Source organism: Gavia stellata, chromosome 19 (genome assembly GCF_030936135.1).
Source record: "Gavia stellata isolate bGavSte3 chromosome 19, bGavSte3.hap2, whole genome shotgun sequence".
Classification (NCBI taxonomy): domain Eukaryota; kingdom Metazoa; phylum Chordata; class Aves; order Gaviiformes; family Gaviidae; genus Gavia; species Gavia stellata.
This window is the reverse complement of record NC_082612.1, coordinates 6132657-6151983: the sequence shown is the minus strand read 5'-3', so window position 1 is coordinate 6151983 and position 19327 is coordinate 6132657. Positions and strand designations below refer to the sequence as shown.

The following is a 19327-nucleotide window of genomic DNA, read 5'->3' as shown; positions in this document are numbered from 1 at the left end:
AAAAGGAAGAGAATCCAGCACTGGGAGAGGACATTTCTTAATTCCAGGCTCTTTGGATATGCTGATTTTGTGCTTTGAATTTAGGGATGATGGAAATTTTAATGAATTACTTTATTAATTAGTTAATGAATCAATTAAGGCATACAGAGCTGAAAATTACCGCTTCTGATTGATCATTTCTCAGTTAATCTGAGCATGTTTATAGAATTAGGTAACATTACTGAGTAGATTTTTTCATAAGCAAAAAAGAGCAGTATGATTTCATATAGTTTCATTTTCAACAAACACTTGTTTCTTGCCTCAGAAGCTGTCTAAACATTTGCGAAGTACTTGTTTCCAGTGCGACATCACCTGTCCTTATAGTTTAAAATTTCATTCTTAAATTGGGTCCATCATGCTCAACTTGAAATCAATTACTAGAGAAAGAAGAGCAGTCTTTAAAAATAGTCTGATTTAATTTAGCAAGATTTAAAAAATCAGAGTTTTGTAATAATATTCAGCTGAAAAAATGAAATAAGCAATCTCTGGTAAAAGCAAAAACACTAACCACATTCATGAAACTTCGTTCCTCTGTGGCCATATGTCTTTCAGTATATTTCTGTTATTTCTTCTTGATGATAAAAGCTATACTAAGGATGGGTAGTCATAAATTTATATATAATGATGGTCTGTGCTCAGGAAAGGCTTCTCCTAAGGTTTGGGGTTTTTTTTGTTCTTTCTGGCAGTTGTGTTTATCCACAGGCACTCATGTTCCACATAAATGCTTTTTTTGTTGTTGTTTTAACACACTGATAGTAACAACTTTATATAATTATTAGCTAGTAATGGAACCTTTGTTATCCTGGGTAACAGTTAAGTCAAATATTGTACTTTTCTTAACCTTTAAACCAGGGGAAAAAAAGAACTTGTCTTTAGGCAAGTAGTCAAATATTTGTATTTTTTTCTTGTATCAGGATCCAAGATTCAATGCAGAAGTTGACCAGATCACAGGATATAAGACTCAGAGTATTCTTTGTATGCCAATAAAGAATCATAGGGAAGAGGTAAGTTGCAGTATTGGGATCACTTCATGTAATACTGTTTCCAGCTATGCTAATGCATTAAACTTTTATTAGCTGGCAGTCATTATCTTACAGTATAAAACCATCTCTTTTTTTTAAAAAGACTGCTTATGTTTGCTTGGACTTCAATTTTATCTTATCTAGTTCAGTAATGTAAGCCAAAGGGTATTGTCAAGAAGAGTTTAATTCCAGATGCAGAAGCAGAATATATGTATTTAACTCTAGAAGTGCTGTTCCTGCTTCCTGTCCCAAGTATCTGTCAGCAGTAAAGTTCTCTGTACAATTATTGGTCTATCTCAGTGCACGCTCAGATTGCAATTGAGTTACTGTACTTCAGCTTAGCATATATCTACATTATTTTCTTCAGAGGAAACAAATTGGGTTTTATCATTGTCTAAAAGGCTGTTTTTTACATTCTACTAAACCAGCTCAAAAGTAATAAATGAAGAAATGTGCTAAGTGCTTAACATCAGGCATTGAAAAACACATAGTGTCAATGTGATTCAGGAAAGTCAGCCACAAGTCATATAACTTAAATCACTCCTAGTTTAAAACAAAGTGAATCTGCTCATTGAACTCTTTTACATACGTCCTGTCCATGCTACTTCTCACAGAAGTTCTCTCTTCCTGTCTGATGCTATTGCAGTAGCAAGAATTCTTATTATGGACTAATGCTGTCTTCTTGCACTGAGTAGTTGAAGAGTCAATTCAGTAAAGTCAATGAAAGCCAATAAATGGAAAATAAGTGAGGTCCACTGTTTTACTTAGGGAGTAAGTAAAGTAAGTTTGGGTTTTTTGATCCTGAATGTAGTAGCCTTCAGTCACATCAGGAGTTCTTAGAATACTCACAAAGTGTAAGGCTCTCTACAGAGCATGTCAGAGCTTTAAGATGGAGATTTTCTTTCCTGTAATTCCTTTATTTTTCAGAGTACTTATAGTTTGCTTTCAGAAAGCTCAAACTCCAAAAAGAAATGCTGCCACGATTGGTTTGAAGACATCATACCTTCTTTTTCTTGCTCTTCCGTCTTTTACTCCTCTTATGGAATGTGTCACCTTGACTCTTACTGCACTGAACCTTTTCTTCATTAAATAAGTTGATTAAACCCTTGATTTAACTTGTTTGTTGAATCTTAATCTAGCTGACCCAGATGATCAGCCAGGATTTCCTTTCTTTACCTACTGCTAATTTTGGTTTAAAATTTTTTTCAGTTCTTCCAAGGACAGCACTTGAATCCTCTCCTACTCCCACTCCCGCTTAAAAGTCTTCCCCTTTCTAACTGGCAGCAGCAGCCACTGCTGGCCCTGGGCCAGCTGATGAGCAAAGCAGATGATGTGTGAAGAGCTGTCAGGGACCAGTGGTCCATGTCAAGCTGATGGCAAGGCTTTAAATTTCACCCAAGCCATCCCATTTTATTTTTGTTGAATGGAAAAATTGCTATGCTTTATGTAATTGGGATCAGAAATGAATTACAAAATCTTGCCGGCCAGGGAACATGACAGTGCTTACTTCTCACCAGGTCCTGATGGTAGTTGGGGGAAGGAATAAGAGCGGTAGTCTGTTGGTCCAATACACCATGACTTACAGGCTGAATAAACCTGCAATTGGCCGTATCTTCAGCTAGCTTTCTACTCTTAAGTGCATCAGCAAGTTGAAATGAAGCAGGAATTTGTTTATTTTGAGAAGTTCAGCCAACCTGAAGTTTGAGGAGAGTGTTACACTCTACTCGTATGCAATAATTTGAAGGAGCTAAACTATAAGCTATCTTATAGGAAAAGACAGCACTTTTTAATTTTTTCTCATTTTAAAGTCTCTGCCAGGAGGTTTTTCTCCCTCTCACCATAACACATGGCTGACATGTTTCTGGACAGATGTTGGAGTCAGTGAATCAGTCCTTAATTTGCCATTTGCATTCTGCTGCTTTTTCTGTTTAAAAAAAACCCCAAAACAACAAAACCAAAATACTGGCTCCTCCCATTAAAAAAAAAAAAAGATTCCCCAAAGCCCCTCTAGTAATACTGAGGGTAGTGAATGCTGCTTTAGCCCAGGATGTCAGCAACCACAGTCAAAAGACAGTTCTGGAACACATCCAAAAATAAACACTGAGAAAGAGAAGCAACTGGGGTTTTCGGTTTGTTTGTTTAGTACTAGTACTACTTTTTTAAAACAAAAGAGTCAGTAATTGAGAGGAAGAAGATCTCATGCTGATTATTAAATCCTCCGGGCCTGCTGAAGTATGGGGATTTTTCCAGTAGATGTTTTTCACATTTGCCTATATTTCCATGAGGCATGTGAGAAACCAAAGTCTCACTTAAAAATAACAGCTAATAAGAAATTCCATAGATGAAAAGAAGAAAACAATTTGATTCACAGGAGAGCTCATAAAAAGGACCCAGGACCTAGTAACAATGAGAGAAAAAAGCAGTTCAGTAAGAGGACTTTAGCTCTGCACAGATGCACATGAAGAATGGAATTACGTTCACTTAATAGTAAAAGAACTTTTCTCAATCCCCTACTCGACCTATTCTTGCTGTCCAGAAATGCCACAGAAACATTGCATTTCAGATGCAGAAAATTCTGCTGATTATGTCTTTTAAGATCAGATCATAGAGGCTTGCATAGCGCTAGCTTTATGAAGAGTTCTCATTTTCCCATGAAAAATTACAAATGTAAACTGACCGAGCTTTGCATCTGACTTCAGGGGTTTTGAACAAAGTTCTGTATCTGTAAACCCCTGCTGCACAATCTCTAATAACTAAGCAGAAATTCTTTCCATCCCATCATATGACAAAAGTATTGCCACATGATGCTTTCTGGCTTGCAAGGCTGTATCATTTGCTGGTTATCACCACTGAAGAAAACAAGGAGGAAGAAAGGCCTTGGGTAACCTGAATTGTATTCTACTTTAAAAGAAAACCAAAATGGTTCTAAGTCCAGTCATTTAATCATCTATTCCTGTATTTAAATTTGTCATAAGGTGAATGTGAAGCCATAGCAAAGATTCCATTTTGATCTTGAAAGATTTTTCTCTTCTGGTGATTCTTCTGTAAGAGCAGATAATTGTATGCAGTTAGCTAAACATCAGTATGTAAGACTTGCTACTTAGATTATCGATGTGTATCGGAGAACACACCAAAACCTTCAAAACAGACTGAATTTTTATCCTCAGTAGTACAAAAGCCACCAATGAAAAAAGTTAGTATTAGCCATCTCGTTCTACAGAGTTACAAGGGTTATTTCTTTTGCAAGAGGAAACTGGTATTGCTGGCCGCAGGCTCTAGCTGTAGCTATTAATGCTAACCATTTCAGTGCTACAGTGCTTATACAGAAATCAGGGTTTTACCACTACTGGCAGAAGACCTAAGGTTGTGGCAGTTCAGCATTGCGTATCTCAAAAAGCAGCTTTTCATTCCTGGTGCGTCCTTAAACCTTTAATTTTTCAGAAGCTTCAAATGATACTGATTTGCCTTCTAGAGCTCCCATAAGAAAGTCAGTAAATGCAGGGGCACTTTCTTCTGATTTTGTTTGGTCTTGGATTCAGAGACCCAGAAAAAGGACTACAGAAGTTGTTGCAAGTAATTATCACCTCACATTTCTTCACCTGGTTTTGTAGACATTTGTAAACTAACAGTCATTTTGACAAAATTTGACAGAACTGAATAGGGAATGGAAGTCCTTAGCTTAAACCAACTCGTGGAGTTATCTAAAGCTGATGACAAGACTCAGTACAGCTCTCTAACTGGTTTGCAGTATCTGCAGAATGGATGGTCTCTGATGCACGGAGTCATCAGCTGCCATAGAATATCTGCAGGAATGACATAATTTTCTGTTATTTCTGCATTTTTTTCTTTCAATTGTGGAAAATAATTTCCATAAAATTCCATTTCAGTTTAATTTCTACTAAAATCTGTAGGATTTTCTTATATGGGAACTTCTAGCTGAATTAACTGAGACCTGTCTCCCAGGCTCTGAGTATGTAAGATTGAACTTCCTACTAACTGGCTAGGGAAATGTTTTATTCTGGCAATGCTCGCTCCAATTGTTTCGTTTGTTGTTTACTTTGCCCTATCTCCTGTCACTGGGAAGCTCTTCCCAACAAATCAGGGGTGCTACTCTATTTACAACAGCCTTTGAAAATATCTTGTTGAATTTTATCGTATAAAATGTGACCAGGCATGTTACTGTTAGCCAGCCACGTTATTTTCTCCCACAGTGAAGACTTCAGGTATAATACATCACAGTCACTGCAGTATAGTGTAGATCTAGCCAAGCTAACTTTAAAGAAGCTAACTCAAGTTCCAGTAGCAGTCTTGCTGCAGGATTATGGAGATCAGTAATTTGCTTCTTGGGTGGATTTTCAGCTTATGCTGAGACATGTGTTATAGCAGCTAGACTGCTGGAAGTCATGCAGGCTGCTGCTGGCATGAATGATAGAAGAGGATGTGAAAGTTTAGTTGATTAAAAATGAAAGTCTGTAAATACAGTTCTGTCCCTGCAGGATAATTTTATAAGCCTGAATCAAACCTCTACAAGACCAGGAGAGCAAAGTAAGGTTAAAATCACTTAGTCTGCCTTCTCAAGTGGATATGTTCCCATCTTTAAAATGAGATAAAAGTTGAGTTTCTCTCTTCCTCTTACCATTCTTCGGCTTGATGTCATTTTTCTTCAGGTGCCAGCGAAGTAAATAAAAAAAAAAAAAAATCTTCTTAGAAAGCAAAATTACATGAATTGTATTTTAAAGCCAGCTGAAGTAAGAACGAACTAAAAAGGGCACTAGCTGCCTGTAGAGCTGGAACAGCTTTCGCAGAGTTAGGCCTGTAATCTTAATGCGCAAAAAATTGCAGCAAGAAAAAATCCGGATAAAATTCAGAGCACAGTCATCAGCACTGAAGTGATGTCATCATCTATTGGGCAATACTTTAGGTAGCCTACTACTTTTAGAGGCAGGAGTCAGCTATTGCAAGAAAGTAGTAAAAATAATGCGCTCTGATAATTAGAAGAAATCTCTCCTTGTAATGTGGATCAGGCTTTATTAAATAGGATAACTGGTACAGATCGAGAAGAAAAGTTACAGAACAAGTAGCAGCACTGGAAGATTACCTTTGTTGCCAGCAAGAATACAATTAGGAAAGCTGTGTTCAGATGTGGTAAAACAGGTGTGAACATTGACTCAGGAATTTTTTTGAGGGTTTTTTCCCCCTTTTTAGGACTGAAAGTAAAAGAACAATTCCATCATCAAAATTGTTTTTTGTCTTCATGGTGTATGTCTGTTTTACGTGGTCTGAATGGAAAATAGCAAAGTACTTGGTTTCTGTTCCAAGCAGAATTTTTCCAAATGACTTTAAAGAAAGCTGGACCACTAAGGTCATTTACATACAGCTTGTTCCTTTCTGCCCACCCCTTATGTGCTTTCAATACAGCAATCCTGGATGAAGGCTCTTGTTAGGGACTGCGTGACTGCTATAGATATGCCTTGTTCTATAATCTCACCTACCTAGTCAGACTGGGGGTAAAGCTCATGAAAAAGTGTGCAGCACTTAACAGCTCACTGGTTACTTTAGGGATTAGGCCATAAACTCACAGGTATCTAAGTATAAGCAGATACTAATGACTTCAGTCTTTCCTCTCCCTTAGTCTTGGTTTTCCTCAGTCCAGTGTCGTACCTTAAGCTTTTCTAGTGGTCGTTCCTTTTCATAGCTGTTTTTAACCCCTTTCTTCCCTATTAGTTTTGTCTTGGATGACCAAGAGATATACAGGATAATTCTGTAGGCATAGTAGGAGAATGACAAAAAAATCAAACATACGTATCTTTGCTTTATTGCTACAGGACTCAACTTTTTTGAAAGTTCACTTGGTGCCTGCCTGTTAGAGAATTAAAGACACATAAAATATTGTGCCTAAGTAACACCTTTTTGTTAGACTGGAACAGCGCTTTCATGAGCAAGTGTTTGAGTGGACTGTCATTTTTTTACAATGTTCTCCAAGCTTTACAATTAGCTTTCTCTCAGATATCTCTTGTTTATTGCCACAAAGATTTCACACTTTTAATGTACCTGTGATCTGAATGAGCTCAGCTATACAGAAATCTTAGAGTAGTTAGTCACCTTTGATTCAGTTTTTGTGCCGGTGCAAACCTAACTCCCAGCTGGAGATCACAGATCAGGCCTATTGTTATTTCAGATTTGTTTATAGTAATTTTTAAAAATGTTGATTTGGGTTTCATACTGTGCTTAGTATTCTCTAAAATGCAGGCATATGTTTTCCATGGCCTAAAATGATACCATGTGATTTACTTTTGTCCTAATTACATAATTACTTTAGTAACAGGAACAGATCCTCTTGAGTTTCCTACATCTTCTCCTAATTACCTGGTTGCAGGCAAGACTCCAATGGCTAAATAATATCCATCTGAGGTTTTTCTCATTACTGTCTCTACACCACCACATTCTAGAGAATTTAGTGAAGTTCACTGGAATTTGTAATGATACAAATGAGGCCAGAATTTGGAACAGTTTAATTTTTAAAACTGCTTATTTTGTATGAAAAAAAAAGGCACGTACTACAAAATTGTCTTTAAAAGCTTAGAATGCCACTGAAACAACAACAAAAAGGTTTGCATCTGCACAGAATTTTTATCGTCATCAAGTTAACCATGAATTTTTAGGTTTGTTCTCCTCATTACTCCCTCCCTTTTCAGTTAAAACCTTTTATTGAAAGACCTTAACAAAGATCTAAAAATGACCGTTTCTCTTGGAACACATGCCTTTGTTAATGTATCAGAAACCTGCAGTGCTAATAAAGGGAGCCTAAATAGTCTTTTTGCTATATTAATATGGTCCTTTTACTGTTTTCTTATAGCTTTTTTAAGCACCACAGACTTTCCTTTCATGGAGGGGATGTGTTTACACAAGATCAAAGTACTTACCTTTTGGATGCTTTAAAAAGCCTCTGACCTCATTGAAGTTGTCTTAGCTCATGCTGGATCAAAACTGAAAAAAATAAAATAAATCAAATAAGTACCCACAGAAGACAGTGGTATGAGAAAAGGCCTAACCATTAATCTCAGCACATGTAGGTTAACATAAAAGCATATTGACTGGTTAAAGGATTTGCTTACTATTCAAAGTCTGGTACAGAAGTATATAAGGCTAGTCATACATTGTTATTACAGTAAGAAAGTTCACTGGATAAGAAATATTCCTCACTGAAGTAAATGAGAGGTTGACTGTGGGAAAAACTGGGTTTTATGGAACGGAGCTGACAGTTAAGCTTTATTTCAGACAGACATTTCTGAGCCCACAGTTGGCAGTGATTCATGCTGCAGAACAATGACCTTATTTGTAACATCAGTATTTTGGGAAGGCTAGGCTGAGAGATAGTAAATTGTCTTTTCCATTACAAAAATAAAACTGTACGCCTTCCACCAGTTTAGCAATTATTAATTTAATAATTAACAGTTAAGTACAATTTTTTTAAACATGCACACCACACAGTTATCTTCTGATACTGTTTATCCCAAAAAAGGAGGATGACAAAAATACCCACAAATAAATAAACACCTTGCACTGGTCTTACACTACTTAGATCTCAGACAAAGGAAGTTCTTTGCAGCTTTGTCAATCATTTGTTGTAAGTGTGCCAAAAAATCTGAAAAGACTCAAAGTCTTTGCATATAAGCTTTGCATGTACTTAATGACTTCTTACCACTTACTCTCTCATGTTATTGTACTCGGCTACGTGGGCTTCATCTGTGCTAGCACATTCTAGCCCCTGAGTTTACTGCACAGCAGATTCATTGAGTTTAGCAGAAGATGAGATCCAGCCATTTAAATAGATGAATGGCCTGACTGTAAGGAAGTGCAGGGTTTCAGTGAGTGACTTCCAGCTCCTCCTAGTTTCCAGCCTCCCTCTTTCCAGCTACTCCTCTGTTTCAGCTCTGCCTTAACCTAAATCCATTACAGGTTCTGCTAGTGGCTATTCAGCTTGATACCATAAACTGTGGGCTTTATTTCTGGGTACCAATATAAGTAATGGCTCAGACATAATTGTCCCCACTTTCCACTTGGCACCTTCCTCAGAAGGTCATCTGCTTTGGTACCTTTCTCATCCATCCTGATAAACAGCACTGGGTTTACCACGTTATAGCTCCCACTCTTGATGCCAATTACAGAAACCTGTCATTACTCACTAACAGTCAGAACGTTTTTTTTTTTAACTTCACAAATCAAGGAAACTATACTTTCTCCAATTCTTTTAAGCCTAAAGTCAGATTAGTAATAATCTGCAAAGTCTCAAAAGGAGGGGAAACATACTGAATTATATTAGGGAAAGGCTAAGGCCTTGAAATCCTATAATCTAGGAAATGTTTATGCATCAAACATTTATTATAGTAACAATTTGATTTAATAGAGAACAAGAGTGTGCATTAGTAATGTGTAGTATAATAATAGTATCTTCATAAGGAACATGTAGATGAGGCGTTGTGGGATGTGGTTTAATGGGCATGGTGGTGTTAGTTGATGGTTGGACTTGATGTTACAGGTCTTTTCCAACCTTAGTGATTCTGTGAAAAATAAATAACCTTTTTTAATAGAATGACAAAATATTTGAGCTAGAAAACCTCTCATTTTCACCTTATCGACAGTGAAAGTCAGAAGTATCTCAAATGAAATTAACCTGTTTCTCCTTCTGAAAGCCTTCCAATTTTAGTCTGCTGTGAAATTACGTGGTTAATTTATGACTCAGAAGAGTAGAACTAAGGAAGTACAAGGATAGGCGAAGAATCCAGAAGTTTAAACTAGTTTACAGGACAGAACGGTCACTGCCAGTACACAGCTTGAATAACTGCAGTGGGGAATCTACAGAAATACTGTCCCAGTGAATTAATTTTTTTAAAGAAATGCTCACTTTCTCTTCATACTGACTTATAGGAAGGTCTTTTTAAATTCTCTTGATTTCCTTGGGCTCTGAAAAACAGATCCAAGTTACCAGAGAAGACATCTATGTTGAGTATGTAAGAGTAAGTCCAAAGCAGCCACCTAATTTCCTTTCTCCCCAAATGTCAGAGTTAGAGCCTGCATTAGAAACTCGAATCAGTACTAAGCAAAGATCTGAATTCCACTTTCAATTTTATAAGGAGTTCAGCTCTTTGCAGGGCAGAATGGTTTCCTGGGAGGCTCTCTCCAGCAGGCAGAATTGAACTCCACAAAGACTGGCAGTAACAAAAGCATCATGCTTAAACAGCTGTATTGTTCTCTCACATTCATTTTACATTTTTTTTAAAACTAAATCAACATCCTGTATCAAGAAAACATGTTTATTGGCTAACTATCCTCTGTGTAGAAAGTTACAAAAGCACCAGTAGCTTGGACTTTAATTGACTGTCCTTAAAGGGACTGTTTTCTGTTTTGTTAGAAATCATGTTCTGATCTCCCAATTCATGGAATTATGTCCAGAAACTTGAAATCAAATTTTACCACAGATTATTTCTATACTAAAAAAGCATAATCTGGAATTCAATGTAATTTAGACAGAACTTTATGAGAATAGAACTAGATGTGTAATCTGGCTTGGTTTATTGTTACATGGATTCCATTTTCTTCCACTTAAATCCAAAAGGAGACAAGCCAACAAAGGAAGTAAATGGAGCTGGTCTGTTGATGTCTTTACTTCATAAATCATAGTAGTTTTTTTCTAGGTTCAGGGAAACCCTCCTTGTTACTCTCTGTGCACTCATTTACTTATGTGGATGGCCTTAATTTATGAAGCCTCTTGGCTGGTGATCTTAGTACATAGTCCATTTGAAAGCTTCAACTTAAGCCATGTGCCAAGAACAGAAAGAACCACTTAACGGAAAGCCTTTAATGTTGATCAGTGCATATGAGTTTGCTTCTTAAGTCCATCACAGATGTCCTGCAGGACCTGTGAATGACTTTTTACCCTTTGCTTATCTTCTTTACCTGTAAATCAGGATTCTTCCCTACCTTCTGAGTTGCTCCATAGGGAAAATAATTAAAAATGGCGAGATACCAGCACATCGTGGCACGAAGGACAGTCTAACTACCAGCTGAAGCATAACAAAGTATCTCTTCTCAGTGTTGGTTCAATGTGGTCTTAGTAAAAGCCTACCTTTAAAAGCGTACTAAGTCTGAGTAGCAAACTTGAGCCTGGCAGGAACACAACCTTTGTATACTATTTTTCAGCAGATGAAAATTAATCCGGTCAGATTCAGAGAGATACAAAATGCAAAAAGATCACTGTAGCCAAACTCTAGATCTGGTAAGGAGGCTATGTTTTGGAAATTTTGTCAGAGCTAGCAGGAAGGGTATTTTCTACACACACAACCAGGTGAACTTTAGAGAAAGCTGTTGCACGGTCTGGCTTATGAATGCAGAAGCGTAAACTGTTGTCTTTCTGGGAGATCATTGTTCCAATTTATAGAATCAATTTTGGACCAAATCAACCCCTCTTCATAAGAGCATCCAGGACTCATGCCACTTATTTTTTTGGATATTTCAGGTTCATGCTCAGCTATTTGTAATATGAATAAATTAGGAAAAAAACAGGCTCAAATATCTTCCGTTATCCAAAGGTCAACCAAATGAATACCTGTAATGATCATTTATTATCTTCTATAAATACGTCTAGAAATAGAATCCAATGACAGACTCCTAAAAATTTTCTAATTACTCCATTTTGAATACACTAGGTTGTTGGTGTGGCTCAAGCAATCAATAAGAAATCTGGAATTGGTGGCACTTTCACTGAACAAGATGAAAAGGTATAAAAGCTGGATATTTATGTCTCTTCTATTTTCATAGGGGAATGGGGGATGGATATGTTATTCTCATGCTGATCAGAAATTTTAAAGTTATTAAAAATTAAACACCTCTGAAAAAGTAAAAATCCCTGGTAATACTGCAAATTTCTTTCTTTATGAGGGCATGAGAAATGTGGATGTGAAATAGTTTCATTTCTGGATCAGCATGGTATCTCTCATACATCTTTGAAACACAGGCTTACTCTACTGAAATGCATTGTAAAACAGTTTCATAACTTTCAATAGACGTCATTTTTTATTAATTGGTTCTAACTCTCCTGGCATCCCCAACAAACATATTTTGAATATTAAAATTTGTGTAGTGATTCTTTTTTAAATACTGTATCACTTCTAAATATAGCAATTACACGATGAGAAAAAGCTTTGGATAAATTATGAACAATATATGAGATAATCAGTATAGCAGACACCACTTTAATTTCTAATTCTCACACTGCAGTTGCTTTCCAAACATTTCCAGACGTCACATTCAGATTGGCATAGCAAAGAATAGGCTGCATTCAGATAGAAGAAGTTGACTTAACCCTCACCAATAAAAAAGTTAGAATTCACCCTTTCCCTTTGAAAACTTCCCCTTTAAAGCAAAATGCATACCAAGTACCTGCAGGATAGCAGAATTAATCCCATTCCAAAAGGGAAAAAAATTGTGGTTTTGCTATGTTAGCAGAATTTTATTTCCACTTTCCAAGAGATTGAATTCCCCAAAATAAGAGAGGCTGATTATCTGCAGTGAGTTTTTCTTGATAAAATATGCATTGCTGCAAAGTGAGTTGATTCCTCTAAGCTGCTGCTTGTATCAATCCTACTTTTCCTAGGATAAACTGTGAAGATCATTAGTTTAAAAAAGGGAGAAGAGATTCTTGAGGTAATAACAAATTATGAGTAACTTAAAATAAAAAAACCCTGTATGTGTGGTTGCCAAAAATAACTTAAAAATATAAATTAATACTTCAAAGTGAAAACAAAAAATTGCAGTAGCTTATCTTTGAATAGAGTTAAGATGCTGTGAAACATTATCTTCAAAAGGTGTTGATGTTCATTTGTCTTCAGGATTTTGCTGCGTATTTGGCATTTTGTGGAATTGTTCTTCACAACGCTCAACTGTATGAGACATCTTTGCTTGAGAACAGGCGTAATCAGGTACGGTCAACAGGTTTGTCCCGAGAATACAGAAATTATAATGGTTAACTAGTAATCAGTGCCTGCTCCTGATATTTCTCATATGGCCGTTATTCCTTGGCTATTTTTAATTACTCTAATTGAATGCTATGTATCTCTGATAAAACTCTTAACTGCACTGAGAGCAGCTGGGCACATTCCAGCTTGGGCTGTGAGAAGTGGACCATCTAGGGGAAGGAGGTAAAGCTACATGTCAGAAAATTTATGCCATGTCAATATACTCGATATTGCCTGAACTCTTCCTGTGGCTCACTGTATATATTATACAACCAGAGGTGTACACACTCCAGAAATTTCAGATAGAATTATCCCTACAGAACAGTAGAGGTTATACAGATTGCTCTTTTAGTCTACTACAACTATAAATAGTCACTAACCGTATTTTCAGTAATGACCAGATGGAAAACTGAATTTCCTTCTGATTAATGTAACCATATTTTGCAGCCATCTTTATAACTGATGGGTTATTAATGCCATGGCCCTTACGTGTGAATATGTCTGCCATATACAGTATGAAAAGTTTTGGAAAACAACTAGGCAGCAGTTGTTTTAAAAGTTTTCTGGTAGGTCTGAGTTTCCAAGTGACTATCAGAGTTTGTAAATTGGTACAAATTTGGATAATCTTCTCCAATTGGTGCCATGCTTCTTGTGAGGAAAAAAGGAATATAGTATGAGTACATCTGAGCAGCCAAGTCTTTCAGCACCAACTTTGAAATACAGCAGCCTGTATCTAAATGGTGTTTTCACCACATGAGTTCACTAGCACCTGTCAGAATTACAACAGATAATAATTGTGTTCAAAAGTCTTAAGAAATGTAAATATCACTGTTTTTAGAATGCACACAAGCCATAGGAAACTATTGGGTTTCCTAAGGACAAATAACTGTGTTGTCTGGATTTCTCAAGTTTCTTTTGATGAACTGTTAATGCCTAAATCTATTCTGTCTCTCTGACCGAAAACATCAGACAGCTAAATATGCTATTTATTTCTTCCATCAAAAGTGTCGAACTGGCTATTATTTACTGTTACCTTGCAGTCTGTGTGAGAGACAAAACTTAATTTGGGTTACAGACATACATGTTGACTTCCTTGATTAGGGGAAAAGGAGAAGAATCAAAGACAGTAGTAATGATAATTGTTGCTTAAATCACAATTAGTCAAAATTTCACAAAAGACCTTTTTCCCCAGGTGCTTCTTAATCTTGCCAGCCTGATTTTTGAAGAGCAGCAGTCTTTGGAAGTAATTCTGAAGAAGATAGCTGCCACTATAATATCCTTCATGCAAGTGCAGAGGTGTACCATCTTCATAGTGGATGAAGATTGTACTGTGAGTATGTTTTTTGTCTGAAGGCAGAAGTGCTTACTCCCTGGGAGCAATGTGGGCTTCCCTCCATTCTGACTCAGTGGTATTTCAAACCCATAGTATGTTCTGTTGCCGTTTCATCCTCTGCCTTTTCTTTTACGGCATCTGCTCAGGTTAGGTGTTGACTTGGGAGGCTTCGGTCTTTATGTAGGCCAGACTGCCATTTTATGCAGCCATTTTGCATTACCTGTTGGTAAACTATGGCTCTAAGCTCTCTCCTGTGTCATAGCTCTTGAATGTTGAACTCTTGCATAACTCATTTTCTTGGCTACCGATGTAGGATGGAAAAAAGGAAAAGGCTGGGAGAAAAACGATGTGGCCTTTGTTTCCTGTGCAGAATCAGTTTTGATGGCGCTTTTTATTTCTTGAGTATATCTAAGCAGGGAGTATCTAAACAGAATCATGGCCTGTCCCAAGATCCTGGCTCACTGAAGCAAAGCACAACTGCTTTCCAATCTGCCCACCTGTATTTCTTTCCCATTGAAAATAGGCTGCAGAACACGGAGCAGGATATTATGTCGCATGCCTCAGTCTTGTACTGCCATTGCTAGTTTTACTTTTCCTACTCGTTATAGATATGGGTGTTACTAAGATCTGGAAGTGAGGAAGTATTTCCAGGTTCTGTAGCACAGAAATACCACACAGCACTTGTGATCATCTGCCACAATCCCAACCTTTACTGTATTTAGAAGAGTCATGCCTGCACACAAGAATACCAAAGAGAAATTTCTATAATTTTTGTATTCATATATTCACACTGTCTTTGCAAGTAAGATAAACTCCAGCACCTAGTTTGTAGTCTGTAGTTTGAATCTTTAGTACAGAGAGAATCTAGTTTCACTCTACATTTAGGCTTCTCAACTGTTAAAAAAAGCTGCGTGAAAATCAACGCAGAGATCAGTCAGTATGTTTAAAAGGTTTTGATGTCCTTACCTGTCCAAGCAAAGCAGGTCTAGAATTGGATGAATATTAAAATAAAGAAGTTCTGTGCTGACAGATAAATTTGGCACAGCTTGTAAATACTGGCATTTCTTCTCAGAGTGATCAGTAGAGATTCAAGACACTTCAATAATATTTAAATTTGTATCAAAAGATATTTTTGTGGTAGGATCCTTTATGCTTGCTGCTAGATGTGAAATGAAGTTAAATAATTTTACACTTGTCTTTATTACAGAATAGGTTTTGATAATTGCAACAAGCTTTTAATGAATACTCCTATTCTAACTTATGACAACCTTACACACCTATATATTAAAATATCCTCTTGGTATTCCAGGATTCATTTTCTAGTGTGTTTCACATGGAATCTGACGAATTAGAAGAATCAGCTGAAAATCTGAAGAGGTAAAACAATGAATTCAAAATTTTGTTCATCCCAGGAGAATGTTGAAGAAACTATGCTTTTAGTATTTTTTTTTCATAATAACAGACCTTATTTCCAGTGGGTACCATGTATTACTGCTATTTTTATAGAGCAAGTTTTGCCCTGAAAGGTACGTAGACGAACTCTATTGCCTTAAAAAGGTCACACTGAGCAGAATAGGAGAGTAGGGCCTGATCTCTTCACTTTGTTGGGTCAAAGTACACAGTTGTATCGCAAGGCTAAGCTATGGAAATGTAAAAAATGTGAGAAGTAAAAATCTAAGTTGGTGCACTGCTCTAAAACAGATCTGTAAGAAATCTGCGCAGACGACTATGTTGTAGACATATCCACATTAGTAGGTGCTAATCCTATTTATTATTTTAATCAATTATTTTAATCATTATTCTTATTTCATTGATAGAGAAGCTGACTCAAAGAACATGACTGACTAAATCAAGAATAAAGTCCTACAGTTCTAACTTTCAGTAATCTTTGAGAAACGATTAAGAAGTTCAACTGGGAGGAAGGGAAAGATTTAGAAATAATTGAATTAAAATACCCAGATTAAACAGTTTCCAAATTTAGTTTGAAACTCTGTATTGAAGTTTGAAAATTACTGTATCCATTACCTTTCTCTGTCATCAAAAACAGTTGTTTCAAATAATGTCAAAAGAGTGAGACACAGTTGTATATAAAATGCACTACTACAGACATAGTGTGCAGAGAGAAAATGGAGATATCCATAATCTTTTTTGCAGTGAACATTTTTTATATTAAATTTAATTCCATGTGTTAGAAAATTAGGTCCAAAGTGTGTGGCTTGAGCAACTAAAAACTGTTGAGCTGTATTATGATTTTAGGAAATGTACAACCAGAAAGTACAGAGGTACAACAGGCTAGTAAGATCACAGGGTGAAAGATAAAGTTCCCCTTTACTTCCTCTTCTACACTATGGGAATGTTAAAGAGAATTTACCCTTCCTATTCATTATCCCTTTCATGGTTACTAGTTAATGGACTCAAAATGTAATTTACTGCTTGCATGGGCCATCAGTAAATTATTTCTCATAACTGATAGGGAAGGACTCTTGGAGGCTTAATTGCATATCTGAATCTTGTTCATGAGACAGCACAATTATATGCCAAGGACTGTACTATGAGTCAACCATTGGAGTTAGTACTTCTGCCATGCTTGAAGGGCACAATTTTGGTCAATAGCAGAAATATAATGACATGGATTAGATGGGAAGTATTACTTTGCATAATAAAATTTCAGGCTTATTATGTAATCAAGGACCCTGAATCAAACCCCAAATCAGACCAGTTTTCAGAATTGTGGGGCGTTGCCTTGTATAGCCAAGTTGGTGAAATAATGAAAGAATAACTCCCTTCCTCCAGCGCTATGAATATCCTTACACCAGAAGGATAACTAAAGTCAAGTCAAACATCAGAGGGAAACTACAGGAGCTTGATGGGAATAGGTTTATTATTAGGACATATGTCCTCCTCCAAAGCAGACAAAGGGTCCAAGAGACTTGAAATGCCTTAATTAAATACATCGTGCCTAAAAAAGTAGGAGATGATTGATTCTGTGAAGATATTCTATGTCCTGATTTGGAAAAAACAGTTCTATTTCAGTAACAGAATCCCCATGCAACTGATTGTGCCTTTACTTTTAGAGCAAATTTGAAATGAACTTAGAAGGAGAAAATTCACAAATGTTACCTGCTGCACTCCATTTAAAGAATATGTGAACTTCATCCAGTATCAATTTTTCAAGTGTGTCAGATTTGTGAATGGAGTTTGTTTTCAAAAAGTTCTGTTTATTCATCTGCATAAACTGTACTGATTTGTTTATTTCTTAAGTTTGGTGTTCAATGTTAATGTTGTTGAGCATTAAAGAAATGGTGGAACATATAGATCAATCCACCCTGCAGTTTTGTGATGACAAAAGCTGGATTAGGATACAGGATTTGAACTCAACTGTTATGTATCTATTGGTTACATACTTTCCTCATACAGGAAAGATACTACAATTACCTGCTTTGCATAATGAAATGACCCATTTTCATATTAAGCATATAATAATAATGCTGTATCCTTCAGGGACTATGATACAAACAAAATCAATTACATGTATGCTCAGTATGTCAAGAACACAATGGAGCCTCTCAACATCCCAGATGTCTGCAAAGACAGAAGATTTCCCTGGACAGTAAGTAAAATAAGCTTAGATTTGAAATTTAAGCTTTGAAATTCAGAATGGAAAATGTTTTTCTGTTTACCTTTCAAACCTTTTTTGTTTTCCCCTTATTATTTCTATTAATGTAATGGCCACAGTTAGAATTATGCAAACACAAAGGAAGATACGTTTGCTTGATAAAATTCATTATCAGTGAAGAAATGGTACAATACTCACGCAGTGAGCTGGGTGGCCAGGGGAGGGATTTATCTCTACAGCCATTATTAAAAAAGCCTAACATTAATTTGTCATTAAATAGACAGTGTGATGTGGAGAGCTTGCAAAATGTTCTATGGAAAAACATTTAAGTGAAGAACGGTTGGAGATTTTCACAGTAATCCTCCGTAGTTTACTGTGAGTGTTGGGAGGCTTTCAGAAGTTCCTTCCCTTTTATCCTCTGCTTTCCCTTCTTGTTCTGGCAGAGGTTAATGTTATAGATGCAAGTTCTTTGCTGTTTTGGAGAAGGAACAACTTCACTTTTCTTTGGGAGCTTTTGCTTCACACTTCATCAAGTGTGAGCTTGTGTTATGGTGTACTACTGAACACACAGATACTGGAGAGTTAGGAGGGAAGATCACTTGGCAAGACTCAGATTACAGTCAGGTTGCCTTCAAAGTCATCATCAACAAAACGCAAACTTGTAATTCTCCATTTTCCTGTCAATGCAGAAATTAGAAAGATGTCTGCTCTTGTTATTACATTTAAGCCAGTTCACTAGAGGGGCTCAGGGAGAGGGTAATAAGAGGGAGACGAGTTATTATGATCAGCAGATAGCTTTTTACCAAACTCTTTGTTCCGAGATGCACAACTAGAAAGTCAGAAAATACAGTGTTCACTGTGATCGTTCCAGTAAGTGGAAAGAAGCTCATGGTGGGGAGCGTCTTCCCTTGGGCCTTGGGGGTGCTGCTTCCCTTTTTCTCTGTGCAAGGTTTCATGGATGGGTTTCTATGAAGGCTTGAGGAGCACAGAAATTGAGTGCTCACCACTTTGCAGTACAGGGCCCAAAGCTATCTTAACTGCAGGACTGGAAGTAAAACCAGAATTGGGTGGATATACTGTATTAGATCAATAAAGAGGTGATTATATTGAAGACATTCTAAAATAAAATGAATACTTTGAGAGTCGTCTGAACAACTGTCTGAAAAGGCTTTTCACTTTGTCAGTAGAGTTCTTTTGATTTTTTTCCCTGGAATCTAGATGACTTACACCTTATGCAGGTAAAAGAAACTCATAAAAAGAAAATAATAGTACTGCTAGAAGGAATTTTGGATAATGTTTTTCA

General features: G+C 36.7%; 1 protein-coding gene across 1 annotated transcript in view; it reads left to right on the top strand.

The window, feature by feature from the left end:
* Positions 1-19327, top strand: part of PDE5A (phosphodiesterase 5A) — a 67136-nt gene that overhangs the window by 15175 nt on the left and 32634 nt on the right. Inside the window, exons 3-8 of the mRNA XM_059826774.1 lie at positions 954-1043; positions 11768-11839; positions 12950-13039; positions 14268-14405; positions 15718-15785; positions 17910-18018. Of these exons, the coding sequence (XP_059682757.1) occupies positions 954-1043; positions 11768-11839; positions 12950-13039; positions 14268-14405; positions 15718-15785; positions 17910-18018 (567 nt within the window). The remainder of the gene's footprint in view (positions 1-953; positions 1044-11767; positions 11840-12949; positions 13040-14267; positions 14406-15717; positions 15786-17909; positions 18019-19327) is intronic.